Source organism: Cervus canadensis, chromosome 19, assembly GCF_019320065.1.
Source record: "Cervus canadensis isolate Bull #8, Minnesota chromosome 19, ASM1932006v1, whole genome shotgun sequence".
Lineage (NCBI taxonomy): Eukaryota > Metazoa > Chordata > Mammalia > Artiodactyla > Cervidae > Cervus > Cervus canadensis.
Window position 1 is genome coordinate 5,339,231 of NC_057404.1, and position 21,458 is coordinate 5,360,688.

General features: G+C 35.4%; 1 protein-coding gene across 2 annotated transcripts in view; it reads right to left on the reverse strand.

The window, feature by feature from the left end:
- The window catches only part of SLC30A9 (solute carrier family 30 member 9), a 77,558-nt gene that overhangs the window by 17,609 nt on the left and 38,491 nt on the right, over positions 1 to 21,458 (reverse strand). For both annotated transcript variants that reach the window (XM_043438391.1, XM_043438390.1), the window contains exons 10-15: positions 12,014 to 12,069; positions 9,618 to 9,753; positions 6,493 to 6,532; positions 5,421 to 5,492; positions 4,735 to 4,842; positions 2,112 to 2,277 (exon numbers count right to left, since the gene is read on the reverse strand). In XM_043438391.1, coding sequence (XP_043294326.1) covers positions 2,112 to 2,277; positions 4,735 to 4,842; positions 5,421 to 5,492; positions 6,493 to 6,532; positions 9,618 to 9,753; positions 12,014 to 12,069 — 578 coding nt within the window. The remainder of the gene's footprint in view (positions 1 to 2,111; positions 2,278 to 4,734; positions 4,843 to 5,420; positions 5,493 to 6,492; positions 6,533 to 9,617; positions 9,754 to 12,013; positions 12,070 to 21,458) is intronic.

Genomic DNA, 21,458 nt, shown 5'->3' on the forward strand with positions numbered 1-21,458 from the left:
ACTTCAATATCCTACTTTCAATAATGGAGAGAACAATGAGGCAGGAGGATCAATAGGGAAACAGAAAGCTTGAGCACTACAAACCAACCCAATCTAACAGACATCTACACAACACTCCTTACAATCCAGAATAAACATCCTCAAGTACACATGGAACATTATCCAAGATCGATCATATGTTGGCTATAAAATAAAGCTCAGTAAATTTAAAAGGGCAGAAATAATAAAAAGTGCTTGACAACCACAATGGAATGAAATAAGAAGTAACAAAGACATTTGAGAAATTAAACCACACATTGCTAACCAACCGATGGTTAAAGAAGAAATCTAAAGTGAAATCAGAAAATACTTTGACGCAAATGAAGACACAATATAATAAAATTTATAGGATGAAGTGAAAGCAGTACTTAGAAGGAAATTTATAAGTGTAAAAGCCTATATTAAAAAAAGAAGATGGATATCACATAAAAAACTTAATGTACCCTCTTAAGACATTGAAAAAAGAGCAAACCTAAATCAATACTAAATGTAAATCAAGCAGAAGGAAGGAAATAATATAGATTAGAGCAGGATTCAAGAAATAGAAAAAACTATAGAAAATCAATTAAACCAAAAGTCAGTCCTCTGAAAAGATCAACAAAATTGATAAATCTTTAGCTGGACTGACCAAGAAAAAAAATAAACAACAGTTAAATTACCAGAATCAGAAATGAAAGAGGAGACATTACTACCAATCCTAAAGAAATAAAAAGAAATACAAAGGAAAGCCATGAACAGCTGTACCAACACATTAGATAACTTAGAAATAATGGACAAATTTCTAGAAAGACACAAACTGCTGAAACTGACACAAGACAAAAGAGACAATCCAAATAAACGTGGAACCAGAGACAGAGCAAGTAATCAAGAGGGACCACGCAGAAAGCCCGTCCCCAGATGGCATCTCTGCTGACCTGCACCAAACGTTTAAAGAAGAAATCAGAGCAATTTGTTTTACAAACTCACTAAAAAAGATTAGAAGAGAAGAGGAAACACTTCCCAACTCATTTTATAAAGTCACTATTACCATGATACTAAAAGTAGACAAAAGACACCACAAGAAAAGGACATTAATATGGAGAATCTCACATGAAGTCACTAAGCCTAGTATTGATTCTAAAAACGCTCAACTTCTAATCTTGATCTAGTAGGTAACTACTTTTTAAGAATAAACATGTAGGGCATAGAATATAAATATAATAATCACATACTCATTTGTTTTAGTGATGCAGATATAGAGGTCATTCTTTAAAGACTGAACTTAAAGATTTTAATTATAACACAAGAAAAACACATTCTTAAAGTTAAATATATATATATATACACACACACATAGGTAAGTAGTAGAAAATTAGAATTTTAAAGGATTGTTCCTTCCCCTTCACTCTGAAACTATACTACTGCTTAAGTTCACTAAGGTCTATTAAAACACTTTATCTCTTCTGATTATCTCTTAAATCTTCAACTCTTTATCATTCAAAGATAAAGATTATAAGGAAAAACACTTAAAATAAGCTAAAATAAGATGTCTACATACTAAAAAAAAGAATAAATTATATTCAATTTGGTAGTCATATCCCAATGAATAAAAATCTTTTAAGTTCAGTATATTCAATTTGCCGGGATTTCCCTGTGGTCCAGCGGCTAAGACTCCAAGCTCCCAATGCAGTCCTGGTCTGGGAACTAGACCTCACATGCTGTAGCTAAGACCCAGTGCAGTCAAATAAGTTTTTAAAAATACATATTTGATTTGTAATTATAATACAAATATAAGGCAAATATAAATATGAAGATTTCATATAAGTCAAATACTTTGCAAACTTCTGTTCCCATGACATCATCTAACTGTCCCTTATTAGAAAAATTAGAGATAAAATTTAAAGCAAACTCAGGGAGTTTGCTAAATGCTTCACTTGCTTTCTTGGAAGGTCGCAATGCTGCAAATTAGTAGGTTAAAAAGTTCTGAAAGCTAGGGATGCAATTCTTCTCTTTTGGAAGAATTTATAAAGCAAGCATTTCTATTTCTTCATATATTTCTCTAAACTTTAACAGCATCACTGGAATAAGCTGACCTTACTGACGGATCGTTCTCCAGGAGTTCAGTAAGCCGCTGCACTTGTTCTGGCTGGATGGATCTCCCCAGGAGCGCCTCCGTGTTGGTGTAGATGAGGAACGCTGAGACCACGCCCAGCAGGGTGCCCACACCCAAGGAGCCTAGGCTGTCATACACTGGGTTGCCTAAAGAAAAGCACATAAGAAGTCAGTAAATTAACATGTTCTATTTCAATGAGCTTTAGGGAGCAAAGAACCTAAATTAGTAAACCAAGGGACTTGAAATTCATTCCTAATTCCTTTAATGACTTTCTCCTAATAGTTTTACTATTCTACAAAAGAAGAATGCTACAACTTGCCGCATATTACATAAAAGAGTATTATGCAGTTTAATTACTTATGATCCATTCCTTGCACCACGTCACATGGGTTAGCGTTCAGAGCATTTTCAAATTAGAGACATGATATATATACTAAAGTAATAAAGAGTCCATTTCTTTTTTGGTATGTCGGTAGCACTTTTACTAGTTGACAAAATAATTGTAGGACCAACAGCTAAAAAAAAATTTTTGTGTTTTGTCTTACAAAGGTTCTGTGAAAGATTTAAGCCATATAAAAAAATATGCATGAGGCACTTTTATCTCTTTCAACCAAGAATGATACATAGGTAGTAACATTCTTAGATACACAAAAAGAAAGCAGAAAGAAAATGGAAGTTCATTTGCATCTACTGGCTACCTTAAAGCAGCGGTTCTCAAAATGCAGTCCTAAGACCTTAGCTGATGCTAAGTAGTAGCATCAGCATCACTAGATAACCTGGCAGTAATGCAAATTCTCAGGTCTCGCTCAAGACCTTCTAAATCAGAACTCTGGAGCAGAGGTCTAGCATTCTATGCGTTCCCAATCCCTGCAGATGATTCTGATTGTAAAGTTTGCACTAGGTTATTAGGACTTTATTCTCTTCCAGAACCAATAAGAAGAGTTGACTTATTATCTTTGAATGTATAGGTTAATATTTATTAACAGACGTCAATAAATATTATACTTTAAATCTTTATAATAAATTTTACATGCAAGGTTTTTATAAATTAAGCCTTTTATTCCATAGATCAAATGTCAGTATTAAATTTAACTACCTTAATGCTTGATAAAATATACATGTTTTACTAAAAAAAAAAAAACCTCAATTTACATTAGCTTTATTAACATGTAGTCAAAAAACAACACTAAAAAGGTATGACTTATTTTGTACTACTAAAGTATACAAATATGATCCATTTGTAAAACATAATCCATTAGGAAGTTTGTAATTACAGAGTTTCAAATTAAATACTGCTCTTCTTTAGAAATCTAAACTTAATTATTTTTATTTTCAAATACACAGTATTAATAACTGAATGACAATAATAATAAACAGAATTATTAGCTGGAAAATATTTTATTTACGGGCATGTCATTTAATGTAAATGACGTAAGTAATTAAATAAAAATTATTGTGAAACTTTTTAATGAAGGATATAATAAAACATACTTGGTAGAAAGAGATTTTTCTTTATCTTGATTTTTTAAATTTATTTTTAACTGGAGGAAAATTGCTTTACAATATTGTACTGGTTTCTGCCATACAACAACATGAATCAGCCGTAAGTATATGTGCCCTCCCTCATGAACCTCCCTCCCACCCCTGATCCCATCCTACTCCTCTATTAAAAGTTGACCTATTCACCAAGTCATACTTTCCTTAAGCCTTACATTTTGCTAAGAAATTATTTATGTCTAAAAAGTGTCTAAAATGGTAAGGTCAACTAGAAAAACAATCAAAACATTTAGGAATATTTTGGATCATAGTGAACATCATAAAATGATGGTTTAGTCTCAATATGCACATTCAAAGTGAGAAAAATCTCTTCATACTTCAGACTATGTTAACACTGCAGAACGGTGGAAGCTCATCACCTAAAATTATTTTAAATATGCTAGGACAAACAGGTAAGACTGGAAATACCGTTCCAAGAGAATTCCAACCTCAGAAATTGAGTTTCTTCATAATAATTGGTTCGTTTATTTTAGAAAATAAAAATAAAATGGTTTTTCTGTCTTCTTATCCACCTGTGCTGCACTGGCCTTCAGAACGTGCAACTAGCTGCCAGAGTGAGGATGGAAGCAACTAAAGAATCAAGGACAGCGCAAAGCAAGAGCAGTTATTATTGGCACTAATAGCGGAAAAAGACAAATGGGTAAGCCACAATGTACATTTATTTTAAACTTTAGAGTTCATTAAAGTTCTCTCTCATATATTGTCTCAAACCTGTAAGGTCACCAGGACAAGGATCACCAATATCTCTACACATAAAGAACTTAAAGCTCTAAATAGTTGTGTAATTTACTAAGTCACAGCTAAAAAGGTTTAGAGCATTATAGAAATGCTCTATTAGCAGTTTTCTTTATTTCTAAGGGAAATTTCTAACTCAGAAATCTGAATACTTTTACTGTCTTATTTGTCTTATAAAAACAAACGGTTAGTATGAAATTCACATTTAACCATCTATTAAACTTTTTCAACGATATAAAGGAAAATTCCCACATATTAAAGGATTATTTAAGCAGTACAAATAAATCACCCGTAATCCGAGAAATATTCACCTGTTATGGAGGTAAGGCCCATACAAGTGGCTGCTATTGTCACTCCCAACACTGCCGCAGTATCCTCCAGTAATATAACATTGGTACTGGGATCACGACTTTCCATTACTTAATCATTGGGGTAGAGACAAGAAAAGAAACTTTTGAAATTTTAATTTGATATTATCAGGCAACATAAAATGTCCATTAATTTAACTTAATTTAATCTGAATTAAAAGGGAGTTCCTTAGTGGCTTAGCAGTTAGGATTATAGGCTTTCACTGCTATGGCCCAGGTTAAATCCCTTGCTGGGGAACTGAAATCCCACAAGTTGTGCACAATGGCCATAAAAAAATAAAATTAAAAATGCATGAGATCCTGACTTTTAAAACTGTTCAATATAAACATAATTACTTGATTTAAATGTTAACAATAACTGATATTTAGAGTCAAATTACTTTCTCAAGTTACATAAGCATACACAGAAATACTGTAGTCCACATAAGTTAAAACCAAATATAAAGCACTCCTATTCAAATTACACTACATTTTTCTTTTTAAAAGAGCTAATATATAAGTATGAGCCATATAGGGAAGACACTGAGACATATTTTGTACACATCTATGTGGAACAAAGCAATAGTACTTGGTGATTTTAGGCAAATAAAGATGATGATATAATACACCTACATTTCTAAAGTACATACCATACTTGTAAAATGACGTTCCTTTGGCCCGAGCACTCCTACGAAGCTCATTTACAGCAACAAGAAGTGTTGCTGAAAGAAAAGCACTCATATCAGATGGAAGAAACTTCATGCCTCCAAACTTTAAAGATGGCATCTCAAAAGATAAATAAATAGGCACCATGCTTTAATGCCATCTAAGAGCTGTCAATAAGGAAAAGTTCTATATTAAACTAGCCATTAGCAAGAATCCCAGTTAATCATTATAATAAAATGAATCCCATATTTTCAGCTACATAATTTAAATATCATTACTGTCAAAACAGCCTTAATTTATTAGGACTTCCCTGGTGGCTCAGACGGTAAAGTGTCTGTCCACAATGCGGGAGACCTGGGTTCGATCCCTGGGTCGGGAAGATTCCCTGGAGAAGGAAATGGCAACCCGCTCTAGAACTCTTGCCTGGAAAATCCCATGGATGGAGGAGCCTGGTGCAGGCTACTGTCCATGGGGTTAGTTGTCAGGTACCACGCTAAGCACAATCACTTTTGAGACTCCCAACCTTTTGAGGCAGGTGTTATTATCAACATTTTACAAGAATGTCAAAGATGAAGGGATAATGCAGAGAAAATGACAATGTTTCAGAAGTAAACATACTATAAGTAGAGCAGCAGATTAGGCAGTTTCATGCATGGTATTAGCACTTCTCTGTCACATTACTGCTATAGCTCAAACTTTCAAAAGCTTAAAAATATTTGTACCACAAAAAGGGACAGTCTTCCCTGGTTAACATTACTAAAGCCTGATTCTTAAAAACTCAGTATATAGTTATGTTTTTATACTCCATTTCAAATGTTCTGAGCATTATGATATGATACTTAAGAACAAGAACAAAAAAAGCTTTTCCAAATTTGGCCTCATCCATTATAGGAATCAACATAGTACATTATACAAAGAATTTCCTCCCTCAAAGGAGACAAAACTTTATTCCTATTTCTACAGTTTTCTTTAACCAAGAGAACGTATTATTAATAGCAAACTATAAAAATGGACTATAGATTATTAAGAATAACAAAATTCTGGGATAGTACATACCTCCTTCAGATACTAATGATCCCGCTAAAATACAGTATGCCTAGGAAATAAATATTAAAATAAAGCATAAGTTAATATTTCACTAAAGACTTATAACAGTCCATGCATAATAAGCTTAATGGATGGAAACATCAATTCAATCCCAATCAGATAAGGATTTTGATGGGAAATAGTTCAAATGAGGACAATGAGATACACGGTGTCTCATAAGAAGAAACAAGAGTTAAAATTTGATGACCATGTCACTTTTTAATACCTGGAAGAGTAATACACACACACAGAGTAGACTGTTATACCATGACCTAAGTTAATTCATGATATAAAAGAATTATTACTTAATTGGTAAAAAAAGTTTTTAACTTCAAAATGAACACAAACATTTGAAATCTAGGGTTGTGGATACAGTAAGATCCCCAACCATACTCAGTTAATTCTCAATTTTGTTTGGACGCCCAGTATCAAGAGAATTCTTTCTCAGTCCTGATTCAGATGCATCAGCAGTTATATACAGTAATCAATTTGGGGGAGGAAAATAATACCATTTTCCTTACAATCCCAGACACTCTTGAATTAGATAAAGATATCAAGAAGCATCACTACGAACCAACGTTAGTGGAGGTGACAGAATTCCAGTTGACCTATTTCAAACCCTAAAAGATGATGCTGTGCAAGTGCTACACTCAATATGCCAGCATATTTGGAAAACTCAGCAGTGGCCCCAGGACTGGAAAAGGTCAGTTTTCATTCCAATCCCAAAGAAAGGCAATGCCAAAGAATGCTCAAACTACCACACAATTGCATTCATCTCACATGCTAGTAAAGTAATGCTCAAAATTCTCCAAGCCAGGCTTCAGCAATATGTGAACCGTGAACGTCCAGATCTTCAAGCTGGTTTTAGAAAAGGCAGAGGAACCAGAGATCAAATTGCCAACATCTGCTGGATCATCGAAAAAGCAAGAGAGTTCCAGAAAAACATCTATTTCTGCTTTATTGACTATGCCAAAGCCTCTGACTATGTGGATCACAATAAATTGTGGAAAATTCTTCAAGAGATGGGAATACCAGACCACCTGACCAACCTTTTGAGAAATCTGTATGCAGGTCAGGAAGCAAGTTAGAACTGGGCATGGAACAACAGACTGGTTCCAAATAGGAAAAGGAGTACGTCAAGGCTGTATATTGTCACTCTGTTTATTTAACTTATATGCAGAGTACATCATGAGAAACGCTGGGCTGCAATCAAGATTGCCAGGAGAACTATCAATAACCTCAGATATGCAGATGACACCACCCTTATGGCAGAAAGTGAAGAAGAACTAAAGAGCTTCTTGATGAAAGTGAAGGAGGAGAGTGAAAAAGTTGGCTTAAAGCTCAACATTCAGAAAACTAAGATCATGGCATCTGGTCCCATCTCCTCATGGCAAATAGATGGGGAAACAGTGGCAGACATTTTTGGGCTCCAAAATCCCTGCAGATGGTAACCGCAGCCATGAAATTAAAAGACGCTTTACTCCTTGGAAGGAAAGTTATGACCAACCTAGGCAGCATATTAAAAAGCAGAGACATTACCTTGCCAACAAAGGTCTGTCTAGTCAAGGCTATGGTTTTTCCAGTAGTCATGTATGGATGTGAGAGTTGGACTATAAAGAAAGCTGAGCGCTGAGGAATTCATGCTTTTAAACTGTGGTGCTGGAGAAGACTCTTGAGAGTCCCTTGGACTGCAAGGAGATCCAACCAGTCCATCCTAGAGATCAGTCCTGGGTGTTCATATTGGAAGGACTGATGTTGAAGCCGAAACTCCAATACTCTGGCCACCTCATGTGAAGAGTTGACTGATTTGAAAAGACCCTGATGCTGGGAAAGATTGAGGGCAGGAGGAGAAAGGGACGATAGAGGATGAGATGACTGGATGGCATCACCGACTCAATGGACATGGGTTTGGGTGGACTCCGGGAGTTGGTGATGGACAGGGAGGCCTGGTGTTCTGTGGTTCATGGGGTGGCAAAGAGTCAGACACAACTGAGCGACTGAACTGAACTATCAAGAACAGCTTTGTGCTTTAGTCCAAGACATACAGAAAAACATAAGACAGATTTTTTAAAAGTTTTGTATGAAATTCAAATGAAAAATTTTATATGAAATTTAAAAATTCAAATATAGAACTTTTGGAACCCCAGCCTTCCCTGAAATAGAGGTTTAAAAATTTTGAACCCCCTTCAACATTCTCCTCATTCTGTTAAGGAAAGTAAGATTTCCCAAAGCTATGTGATTTGCTTGCGTATATGGAAAGAATATTGGAATAAGAACTAGAATACAGGTTTTCCTATCTCAATTTTAGGCGCCTTCCACTGAATCTTACTGGCAACATCAGCAGAAATAGTCTGGAGCTACACCGTGAGATACAAAAGCCGACAGGGGTGCCACAGGACCAATTTGCACTTGTCGAGGGAGCTATGGTCTCAGCTGCCAAGCAGGGTAACCTCCAAGAAGTTCCCATGAGAAGAAAACAGACAGCCATAGGTCTCTGCAAAGGCCAGCAGATGCCAGTGCAAGATGAAGCCAGTGTCCGTAAAGCAGTGCTTCTCTGTGCCCTTCTCCACCTTCAGTGCTGCCAGAGGCGCCCGGGGGGCAGGAGAGAGGAACCGAAGCCCTTAGGGGCAAACATATAGAAGGCAGCCACACGCCCACTCCCCCAATGGAGGCTCCACCAGAATGTGGGGAAGAAGACGCTCTAGGAAAAATTCTCACATGTGACTGTTACAAGGGAATGGATATTTTAACTACTGACAGATTAATCTCAGTACTAAAACGGAACAGAGGTCTTCTGGTCTTTCTGCTTTTAGTAACGGAAGAAATTAATAGAACTGTCCAAAATTTTAACCAAGGATGTAGCGCTTAACGACTGTACCTAAAGAGATACTCTTGCTCAACATCATTGAATCATATGGATTTAGAAGTCAGGTTCAGTCACATCCTAAATAACACATACAGGTACACAATCCTATATTACAGTCAAGAAGGTATATTTAGTTCCAATATTTAACATTAATATAACAAAGGTATTCTACTGTACTTGTTAGTTTATACTACTTTAAAACTGAGGGGGGAGGGAAGGAGAAAATTACCCATAGAAGAGATTCTATTGGTTGAGGATTGAGCAATCCCATGATTCCATGGTACCAAGATAATCCTGCACCCATCATGAAAATACCAACACCACTAATTAGTGAAGCAATATAGCGCATATTTGAAAATCCATACCTGAAAAATAAAAAAAAAATAGTTTACAAGAAATATAAATGATTTCCATCCAAAATGTTTAATAGTTCAATGAAGAAAAACTTCTTATGATATCAAGATGTTATGATTTTATAGTTAAGTAAAAGTTAAGTGCTAAACTCAAATCTAATCAGAAAGTAAAATATAAAGTGGAAAAAACTGCATGATCTTTGAAACTATATAAAAATAAAGTGAATATGATTTAATTCAGGTATTTACTAATCCCTCTTTCTTATAATTTGCTTTGATTTACTACAGCAATTTTAAATACCACAAACACAGATAAAATTTATCTTTAAAATGTATTCAGATGTTTAATGAAGAGGATAACATTTCAACTTCCTTGTAATGAAGTTTCTAATTCAATACTGTCTTACATAATTTATATTACCTATAATTTGATGCTAGATACTTTTTGCCAATTCTGTAGAATTTAACACACAGTAACTCACTACTATTATTAAGAGACTAAGAGCTTCAGTTTTCTCGATGTTTGATGACAATTTTTTTGTTAAATATCAATTATTTTTTTAAGAGTCTTTGGTCAACATGTGCATTACTTTGTTATTATTGTATCTACCAATACAATAATGAGTAATAAATTTAAAAATATGAGATAATGTAAGAGGGAAAGAATCACTCATTGGTAACAGAAGTTTCTGGGAAATTTACCCCCAAATTCAAACATGGTACCCCTAGAGTAGATGCAAATTTAAACAAGAGTTCTTAATTTAAAACGGTTTCCCAGGTGATGCAGTGGTAAAGGACCTGCTTGTCAATACAGGAGATGCAAGAGACACAGGTTCAACACCTGGGTTGGGAAGATCCTCTGGAGTAGGATATGGTAACCCACTCCAGTATTCTTGCTTGGAATCTTAATTAAAATTGTTTTTATTTAATTCCTTTTGCAAATATGTAATCTTACCATAGGAAAGTATCAGTTTATAGATGTGACAGTGTTCTGTAAGCTTGATTTAGAAAAATTAACATTCTTCTAAAGTTTTCCCCACATAGACTATAAATATTTAAGATAATTTAAGATCTAAAATAAATAGCATTACTTTCATTTTATGTGTTTTCAAGGAATTTGTATATTCTTACTGAAATTTTTAATTATCTGCACTATCCAGTATGTCACTAGCTACATAAGACTATTTAAATGTAAATTAAGTAAAACTAAATAAAATTTTAACATAATTCTTCAACTGCACCTGCCACATTTCCAGTGCTCAACAGCCCCTTGTAGCTAGTGATGAGCATATTGAATAGATGTGCATAACTATTCCTATTATTATAGAAAATTTTATCAGGCAGCACTAAAGTAGATTGTTGAAAATATCTTATGAAATCTACACACCTAAAAATTTTCAATTTCACCCTGTTTTACAATTTTTGGTATATAAAACTGGTCAGAAAAATTTTTTTTGACATAGTAAAATGCTGTAATCATGTAATCATGTGTAATTAGCAGACTCGAAAGCTAGCTGTTCCCTATACAACCTTACTACAGTTACAGGATATTCAAAATATGCTATTATTTATAAGAAAACAGGAGTGTCTGGATTTCAATATGTATAAAGCACAGAGGCAGATTCCTATACAGAAATAAAAGTGTACTTCTTTTGCCTTAAGGCAAATTTGATTTCTCAAATTCTATTACTGAAGCTTATTAAAAAAAGAAAAAAATACACGTAGAATCCAAAAATTTTAACTGGTTACATTAGTAGAAGCAGTAGCAAGTCTTTGTATCAAATAACTAATATAATTCAAAACAATATGTGCTAGAGCACATTTCTTTTAAAAATAAGTCATTTTGAAACATTAACAATACTACCTCCAAATGACAATAAGGGGATTAAAATACATTAAGCATGAATTTAATAGAAATTATCACCAAAATTTAAGAGTGGCCTATTAGTCCAAATGTGAAATATACGTATTTCCTTTGACCAAATAAAACAACTCCAAGATCAAAATATGTGCTTTGTTATTAATTATCAAATACAAAGAGGACAAGATCTTTGTTATATTACAAAGAACAAAAATAATTTGAACTCCATTTTCAAATTAGATCTTGAATTTACTTTGACACAACAGCTGAATCCTGCAATTTAGATACTACAGCAGAAGGACCAAATCTTTAACACAAAGCTGCAGGTATATAAAACTTCAGGACATTATCTATAATTCAATGACTTACTGGCAAAACAAATGAAAACATAATAAAGACAAGAGTCCTTACGGATGAGTAGGATCTGGTGTCTGAACAGACTTACTGATGCCCAATGCAAGTAAGGCCTATGGAAGAAAAAAAAGTAAATAATCATTAGCAAGATAGGGAGTGTAAGGAGGTAAAGCCCGTCTAGAGGGCACAAGCTGAGAACAACAAAGAAACACTTAACACATGCATGTCCCATAACCCAGCAATTCTGGTTTCTAGTACCTACCACTGAGCCATAAAGATGAACAGAAAGGGGTTTAAAAAACACTACTTATGTCAACGTATGGCAAAAACCACTACAATATTGTAATGAGCCTCCAACTAATAAAAATAAATGGAAAAAAATTTAAAAAATAAAAGTTTGACACCGGAAAAAAAAAACAAAACAAAACACTGCTTATAAAGATGAGAAATAAGAGAGCAACCTAAAACTTCTTCAATGAGGAATGGCAAAATAAATCATGGTACAACCGAAGAGTAGATTTCCTCCACCTCAGTGTAAAAGAATAGCGTTGGGATAGAGCTCTCTATGCTGACATGCTGAAAGCTCTAACACGTAATATTCAGTGAAAGGGAAAAAAGCAAGTTTAGAAACGGAATGTACAATACAAAAGAACTTGTGCTTTGCAGTTGTTTGTAAACAACATATAATGTAAAGCATAGGGAAAAGCCTGAAAGTACTCATGTTTAACCTCTGAGGAGGAAAGTAGGATTAGGGTAGCCTGTAATACCTAATGTTTTACAGGAAGAATAACTTGTATAAGCTGAACGAATAAAAGATTTAAAGAGCACAATTTGTGTATACACATGATACATTTGGGCTTCCCTGGTGGCTTGGAAGGTAAAGAATCTGCTTGCAATGTAGGAGACCTGGGTTTGATCTCTGGGTTGAGAAGATCCCCTGGAGAAGGGAAGGCTACCCACTCATTTTCTTGCCTGGAGAATTCCATGGGCAGATGAGCCTGGCAGGCTACAGATATGGGTTCGCAAAGAATCAGACATGACTCTATTCTATGACACATTTACATTTTTAGTAAAGCTCCAAAACTATGTGCATGAAGTACAGATATCAATGTATATACTGCAGTGACTATCTGGAGTACGGAAGGAGGAAATAAAGATGGAAGACTAATTACAACAAAAATTTTATTTCTTTAGGGAAAAAAAGTCATGACAAAATTTTGCATGACAAAAATGTCTTTTATACTGGCTACCATCTTTCTCTCCTTCCTCCCTTGCCTTCATCTTTTCTTCCTTTATTTGATATATTTGATCATATCTTTTTTTTTGATCATATCTTTTGTTAAAAAAGACTGATTCACTGGAACTGCTCAGTATTATGTTTGCACTAAGTATCTTTTCTATTAATCTGATGTAAATTTAGAAATCTGAAGAAGATTACCTTATTAAAATTATTTATCTAATAAAAATACAAAGCCTCTGAGTGAATATGTAATTTTATTCGACTAAGCTGGGGGGTTTTTCATTTTTTCAGCATGGTATTAAACAGGTAAACTTTCAAGATAACCAAATTCTTCACAGTTGAGGTTTCTCTGTAGGTTACCATGCATTTAATAGAAACATTTTCTTTTGTAAAATATATGGAGATTTTACCACCCTGAAAATGACTAAAACAAATAAATACCAGATTTAAGTTTTGATATTGGAAATTCTATCCTAAAAACAAAGAATATTACAAATTTTTTTTCTACTTGATTTGAAAGGAAAAGAGGGTTAAACTACTTAAAACAGATGATGGCTTTTCAATAAATTAAACTAAGAGAAATGAGAGTAAATTAAGAATATATAATTTAAAAACTGGTATACTAAAATTGAATACTCATTATCAATTCACACTATATATGTGCGTGTTTATAATGTTTACAAAAGAGAATGAGTGTTCAATCATTTTTAAAACACTTAATGTTCAGGTTGGCTGTGCAATGAATTGTGAGATATCAAAAGTTCTATAAATTTAATATGGGCCATATTTATTCTTATAAAAATAAGATATCACTAATCCTGTTCTCCAAAAATTAAAGTCAAAGTTCTAGAACTTAATGTAAATGGAATCATGCAATTACTACTCTTTTGTATTTGCCATCTTTTATTTAACATACTGTTGGCGATGCATATATGCTGTTACAGATAAGAATTTCATTTCTCTTTTTATTGCTAGATAATATTCCATTGTATGAGTATACCACAACTTGTTTATTCCACTGTTGATGAACATTCGTGCTGATCCCAATTTTCTGTCCACTACATCACCTTTACAGTGCTATAAACATTCTTACACAAGTCTCTGTGGACCTTTGTTCCCATTTCTCCTGGTTAAATATTTAGGAGGGGAATTGCTGCGTCCAACAACAGACATATGTTTACAAGAATCTGACTAATTTAAGAGTGGTTGTAACATTTTACGGGCTTCCCTGGTGGCTTAGAGGTTAAAGCGTCTGCCTGCAATGTGGGAGACCTGGGTTCGATCCCTGGGTTGGGAAGATCCCCTGGAGAAGGAAATGGCACCCCACTCCAGTATTCTTGCCTGGAGAATCCCATGGACGGAGGAGTCTGGTGGGCTACAGTCCACGGGGTCACAAAGAGGAGTCTGGTGGGCTACAGTCCACGGGGTCACAAAGAGTCAGACACAACTGTGCGGTTTGTATCTGTATAACATTTTGCGCTCCACTAGCAGTATCTAAAAGGTTTGGGTGCTCTACATCTTAACCCAACATGTGACTGTCAGGCGTTTAAATTTTAATCATTACAGTGGATGTGTAGAGAGGTCCTGTCTGGGTGTCAGTATCCATTTCCTGATGATGAATGGCGCTGAACACCTCCTTGTGTCCATTAACTACATGCATGTATCTTTGTGAAGTACCTTTCAAATCTTCAGCCTTTTAAAAAAAATCAGATTCTCTTTTTAATACTGACTTACAGCTGAAGCTCCAATACTTTGGTCACCTGATGTGAAGAGCTGACTCATTGGAAAAGCCCCTGATGCTGGGAAAGAGTAAAGGCAAAAGAGGGCAGCAGTGGATGAGATGGTTGGATGGCATCACTGACTCAATGAACGTGAATGTTAGCAACTCCGGGAGCTGGTGAAGGACAGGGAAGCCTGGTGTGCTACAGTCCATGGGGTCACAAAGTCACATGTGACTTAGCAACTGAACAACAAGACAGAAGTTCTTTAATTATCCTGGATGCCAGTCTTCTGTCAGATTATAAGCTTCACCAGTATTTTCTCCCTATCTGCAACTTGCCTATTTATTGTCTTAAGAGCGTCCTTAGTAAGAGTTTTTAACTCTGATGAAGTTTTTCTTATCTTATGGTTCTACTTCTGTGTCCTGTTTAAGAAATCTCTGCTTATCCAAAGGTCTAGAAGATATTCTCCTAGGTTTTCTTCTAGTACTTTCATAGTTTTAGCTGGTACTTTTGGGTCCACCTTAAATTTGTATAAAGCATGAAGGCATTGTATAAGCCAAGGTCCTCTGTTTTTTACCCATGTGAATATCCATTTCCCCCATATACCATTTGTTGAAGAGTTTCTTTTCTTCAGCTTTGGTGCCTTTGTCAAAAATCAACTGACGATGTAACTGCTGGACCCTCTCCTCTGTTCTCCTGATCTGTCAGTCCTCATGCCAAGACTTTCAAAGTGTTAGTTCTTCAGTCGTGTCCAACTCTGTGATTCCATGGACTGTAGCCTGCCAGGCTCCTCTGCCCATGGAATTCTCCAGGCAAGAATTCTGGAGTGGGTAGCCATTTCCTTCTCCAGGGGACCTTCTCGACCTAGGGATGGAACCTCTCTCTCCTGACTGCAGGCAGATTCTTACGGTCTGAGCCACCAGGGAATTCCCTACTGTCTTAATTATTGTGCTCTGAAATAAGTCTTAAAATCCTCCAAAAATTTTTTTAGATTGCTTTGAATAGTCCAGGTTCTTTACATTTGCATATAAATTTTAGAATTTAATCAGTTTGTCAATTTCCACCAAAAAAAAAAAAAGTCTGCTGGATATTAAATCTGTAAATTAATTTAGGGCAATCAGACATGTTAATGCAGTAACCCAATCCATGATCATAGTATCTCTATCCATTTCCTTAGGTCTTAACTTCCTCCAGTTATATTTTAAGTTTTCAGTGTTAAAATCTTACACATCTTTTGCTAAATTTACTCCTATGTATTTAATATTATAAATGGAATTTACTAAAAATCTCCTTCTCCGTTTGCTGATAGTAGAAATGCAATAGATTTTTGTATATTAATCTTCTACTGATTTTGAATATTAAACTAACTTTGCATTCCTAGACTACTCACTTGATCATGATGTATTATAATTTTTGTATATTGCTAGATTCAATTTGATTATATCTAAAGGATATCTACATCCATGTTAATGAGAGATATGGGTCCATATTTTTTTCTTGCAGTATCTTTAAGGTTTTACATCAGGGTTAAGGTGGTCTTCCCTAGTGGCCTAGTAGTAAAGAATTCACCTGCCAATGCAGGAGATTGGACCCTGGGTCAGGAAGATCTCCTACAGAAGGAAAGGGCAACCCATTCCAGTATTCTTGCCTGGAAAATCCCACGACAGAGGAACCTGGCAGGCCACAGTCCTTGGGGTTGCAAGATAGTCAGATACAACTTAGCAATTAAACAACAATCAGGGTTACGCTAGCCTTATTAGAGGGAATGAAAAGTGTTTCCTTCTCCTCTATATTTGAAAGTCTGTATACTACTGGTTATTATTTCTTCCTTACATGTTTGATATAATTCTCTTGATAACGTCCCACATGTCTAAGGCTCCCTTCATTTTTTTTAAAGTCTTTTTTCACGCTAGTGTTAGTATGAATGCTTTCTACAGTCATATGTTTACTTGAGTTTATTGGTCATGCTTTCCACAAAGTCTAATCTGCTCTTAATTCTATGCATTGGATTTTTCACATCAGATATATTTTTCAGCTCTAAAATTTCCATCTGGTTCTTCTTTCTGTCTTCCATTTCTCTTTCCATTCAGTTCCGTTCAGTCGCTCAGTCGTGTCCCACTCTTTGCAATCCCATGAATCACAGCACACCAGGCCTCGCTGTCAATCACCAACTCCTGGAGTTCACTCAAACCCAAGTCCATCGAGTCAGTGATGCCATCCAGCCATCTCATAGCATATTGGGCATCTACCATATTCATATTTTCTTTTTGATACATAATATGAATGTATCTTTAATAGCCATTTATCCTTGTGTGCTAATTCTAGCATATGTCAATTGAGTCTGTTTCTATTGACTAATTTTTCTCCTGGTTGAATATCAAATTTTTTGCTTCCTGGTTGTCGAATACAAATTTTTTTTATTAGGTGCTGAACACCATGAACATTATACTGCATGTCTGGAATTTGTTGTCTTCCTTTTAATAAGTGTAGGGCTTCGTTCTGGCAGGTAATTAAGTTACTTGCAAATCAGCATGATCCTCTAGAGCTTTGTTAGAAAGATTCTAAAACTTTATTTTTTATTTTTTTTAAATTTATTTATTATTTTTTCAGTGGGTTTTGTCATACATTGACATGAATCAGCAATAGATTTACACGTATTCCCCATCCCGATCCCCCCTCCCACCTCCCTCTCCACCCGATTCCTCTGCGTCTTCCCAGTGCACCAGGCCCGAGCACTTGTCTCATGCATCCCACCTGGGCTGGTGACCTGTTTCACCATAGATAATATACATGCTGTTCTTTCACAATATCCCACCCTCACCTTCTCCCACAGAGTTCAAAAGTCTGTTCTGTACTTCTGTGTCTCTTTTTCTGTTTTGCATAAAGGGTTGTCGTTACCATCTTTCTAAATTCCATCTTTCTAAATTCCATGTGTTAGTATGCTGTAATGTTCCTTATCTTTCTGGCTTACTTCACTCTGTATAATGGGCTCCAGTTTCATCCATCTCATTAGGACTGATTCAAATGAATTCTTTTTAACGGCTGAGTAATATTCCATGGTGTATATGTACCACAGCTTCCTTATCCATTCATCTGCTGATGGGCATCTAGGTTGCTTCCATGTCCTGGCTATTATAAACAGTGCTGTGATGAACATTGGGGTGCACGTGTCTCTTTCAGATCTGGTTTCCTCAGTGTGTATGCCCAGAAGTGGGATTGCTGGGTCATATGGCAGTTCTATTTCCAGTTTTTTTAAGAAATCTCCACACTGTTCTCCATAGCGGCTGTACTAGTTTGCATTCCCACCAACAGTGTAAGAGGGTTCCCTTTTCTCCACACCCTCTCCAGCATTTATTGCTTGTAGACTTTTGGATAGCAGCCATCCTGACTGGCGTGTAATGGTACCTCATTGTGGTTTTGATTTGCATTTCTCTGATAATGAGTGATGTTGAGCATCTTTTCATGTGTTTGTTAGCCATCTGTATGTCTTCTTTGGAGAAATGTCTGTTTAGTTCTTTGGCCCATTTTTTGATTGGGTCATTTATTTTTCTGGAATTGAGCTGCAGGAGTTGCTTGTATATTTTTGAGATTAATCCTTTGTCTGTTTCTTCATTTGCTATTATTTTCTCCCAATCTGAGGGCTGTCTTTTCACCTTACTTATAGTTTCCTTTGTTGTGCAAAAGCTTTTAAGTTTCATTAGGTCCCATTTGTTTATTTTTGCTTTTATTTCCAATATTCTGGGAGGTGGGTCATAGAGGATCCTGCTGTGATTTATGTCGGAGAGTGTTTTGCCTATGTTCTCCTCTAGGAGTTTTATAGTTTCTGGTCTTACATTTAGATCTTTAATCCATTTTGAGTTTATTTTTGTGTATGGTGTTAGAAAGTGTTCTAGTTTCATTCTTTTACAAGTGGTTGACCAGTTTTCCCAGCACCACTTGTTAAAGAGGTTGTCTTTTTTCCATTGTATATCCTTGCCTCCTTTGTCAAAGATAAGGTGTCCATAGGTTCGTGGATTTATCTCTGGGCTTTCTATTCTGTTCCATTGATCTATATTTCTGTCTTTGTGCCAGTACCATACTGTCTTGATGACTGTGGCTTTGTAGTAGAGTCTGAAGTCAGGCAGGTTGATTCCTCCAGTTCCATTCTTCTTTCTCAAGATTACTTTGGCTATTCGAGGTTTTTTGTATTTCCATACAAATTGTGAAATTCTTTGGTCTAGTTCTGTGAAAAATACCGTTGGTAGCTTGATAGGGATTGCATTGAATCTATAGATTGCTTTGGGTAGAATAGCCATTTTGACAATATTGATTCTTCCAATCCATGAACACGGTATGTTTCTCCATCTGTTTGTGTCCTCTTTGATTTCTTTCATCAGTGTTTTATAGTTTTCTATGTATAGGTCTTTTGTTTCTTTAGGTAGATATACTCCTAAGTATTTTATTCTTTTTGTTGCAATGGTGAATGGTATTGTTTCCTTAATTTCTCTTTCTGTTTTTTCATTGTTAGTATATAGGAATGCAAGGGATTTCTGTGTGTTAATTTTATATCCTGCAACTTTACTATATTCATTGATTAGCTCTAGTAATTTTCTGGAAGAGTCTTTAGGGTTTTCTATGTAGAGGATCATGTCATCTGCAAACAGCGAGAGTTTCACTTCTTCTTTTCCTATCTGGATTCCTTTTACTTCTTTTTCAGCTCTGATTGCTGTGGCCAAAACTTCCAACACTATGTTGAATAGTAGTGGTGAGAGTGGGCACCCTTGTCTTGTTCCTGATTTCAGGGGAAATGCTTTCAATTTTTCACCATTGAGGGTGATGCTTGCTGTGGGTTTGTCATATATAGCTTTTATTATGTTGAGGTATGTTCCTTCTATTCCTGCTTTCTGGAGAGTTTTAATCATGAATGGGTGTTGAATTTTGTCAAAGGCTTTCTCTGCATCTATTGAGATAATCATATGGTTTTTATCTTTCAATTTGTTAATGTGGTGTATTACACTGATTGATTTGCGGATATTAAAGAATCCTTGCATTCCTGGGATAAAGCCCACTTGGTCGTGGTGTATGATTTTTTTAATATGTTGTTGGATTCTGTTTGCTAGAATTTTGTTAAGGATTTTTGCATCTATGTTCATCAGTGATATTGGCCTGTAGTTTTCTTTTTTTGTGGCATCTTTGTCTGGTTTTGGAATTAGGGTGATGGTGGCCTCATAGAATGAGTTTGGAAGTTTACCTTCTTCTGCAATTTTCTGGAAGAGTATGAGTAAGATAGGTGTTAGCTCTTCTCTAAATTTTTGGTAGAATTCAGCTGTGAAGCCATCTGGTCCTGGGCTGTTGTTTGCTGGAAGATTTCTGATTACAGTTTCGATTTCCTTGCTTGTGATGGGTCTGTTAAGATCTTCTATTTCTTCCTGGTTCAGTTTTGGAAAGTTATACTTTTCTAAGAATTTGTCCATTTCATCCAAGTTGTCCATTTTATTGGCATAGAGCTGCTGGCAGTAGTCTCTTATGATCCTTTGTATTTCAGTGTTGTCTCTTGTGACCTCTCCATTTTCATTTCTAATTTTGTTAATTTGGTTCTTCTCTCTTTGCTTCTTAATGAGTCTTGCTAACGGTTTGTCAATTTTGTTTATTTTTTCAAAAAACCAGCTTTTAGCTTTGTTGATTTTTGCTATGGTCTCTTTAGTTTCTTTTGCATTTATTTCTGCCCTAATTTTTAAGATTTCTTTCCTTCTGCTAACCCTGGGGTTCTTCATTTCTTCCTTCTCTAATTGCTTTAGGTGTAGAGTTAGGTTATTTATTTGGCTTTTTTCTTGTTTCTTGATGTAAGCCTGTAATGCTATGAACCTTCCCCTTAGCACTGCTTTTACAGTGTCCCATAGGTTTTGGGTTGTTGTGTTTTCATTTTCATTCATTTCTATGCATATTTTGATTTCTTTTTTGATTTCTTCTATGATTTGTTGGTTATTCAGAAGCGTGTTATTTAGCCTCCATATGTTTGAAGTTTTAACAATTTTTTTCCTGTAATTGAGATCTAATCTTACTGCACTGTGGTCAGAAAAGATGACTGGAATGATTTCAATTTTTTTGAATTTTCCAAGACCAGATTTATGGCCCAGGATGTGATCTATTCTGGAGAAGGTTCCGTGTGCACTTGAGAAAAAGGTGAAGTTGATTGTTTTGGGGTGAAATGTCCTATAGATATCAATTAGGTCTAGCTGGTCCATTGTGTCATTCAAGGTTTGTGTTTCCTTGTTAATTTTCTGTTTAGTTGATCTATCCATAGTTGTGAGTGGGGTATTAAAGTCTCCCACTATTATTGTGTTACTATTAATTTCCTCTTTCATACTCGTTAGCGTTTGCCGTACATATTGCGGTGCTCCTATGTTGGGTGCATATATATTTATAATTGTTATATCTTCTTCTTGGATTGATCCTTTGATCATTATGTAGTGTCCTTCTTTGTCTCTTTTCACATCCTTTATTTGAAAGTCTATTTTATCTGATATGAGTATTGCGACTCCTGCTTTCTTTTGGTCTCCGT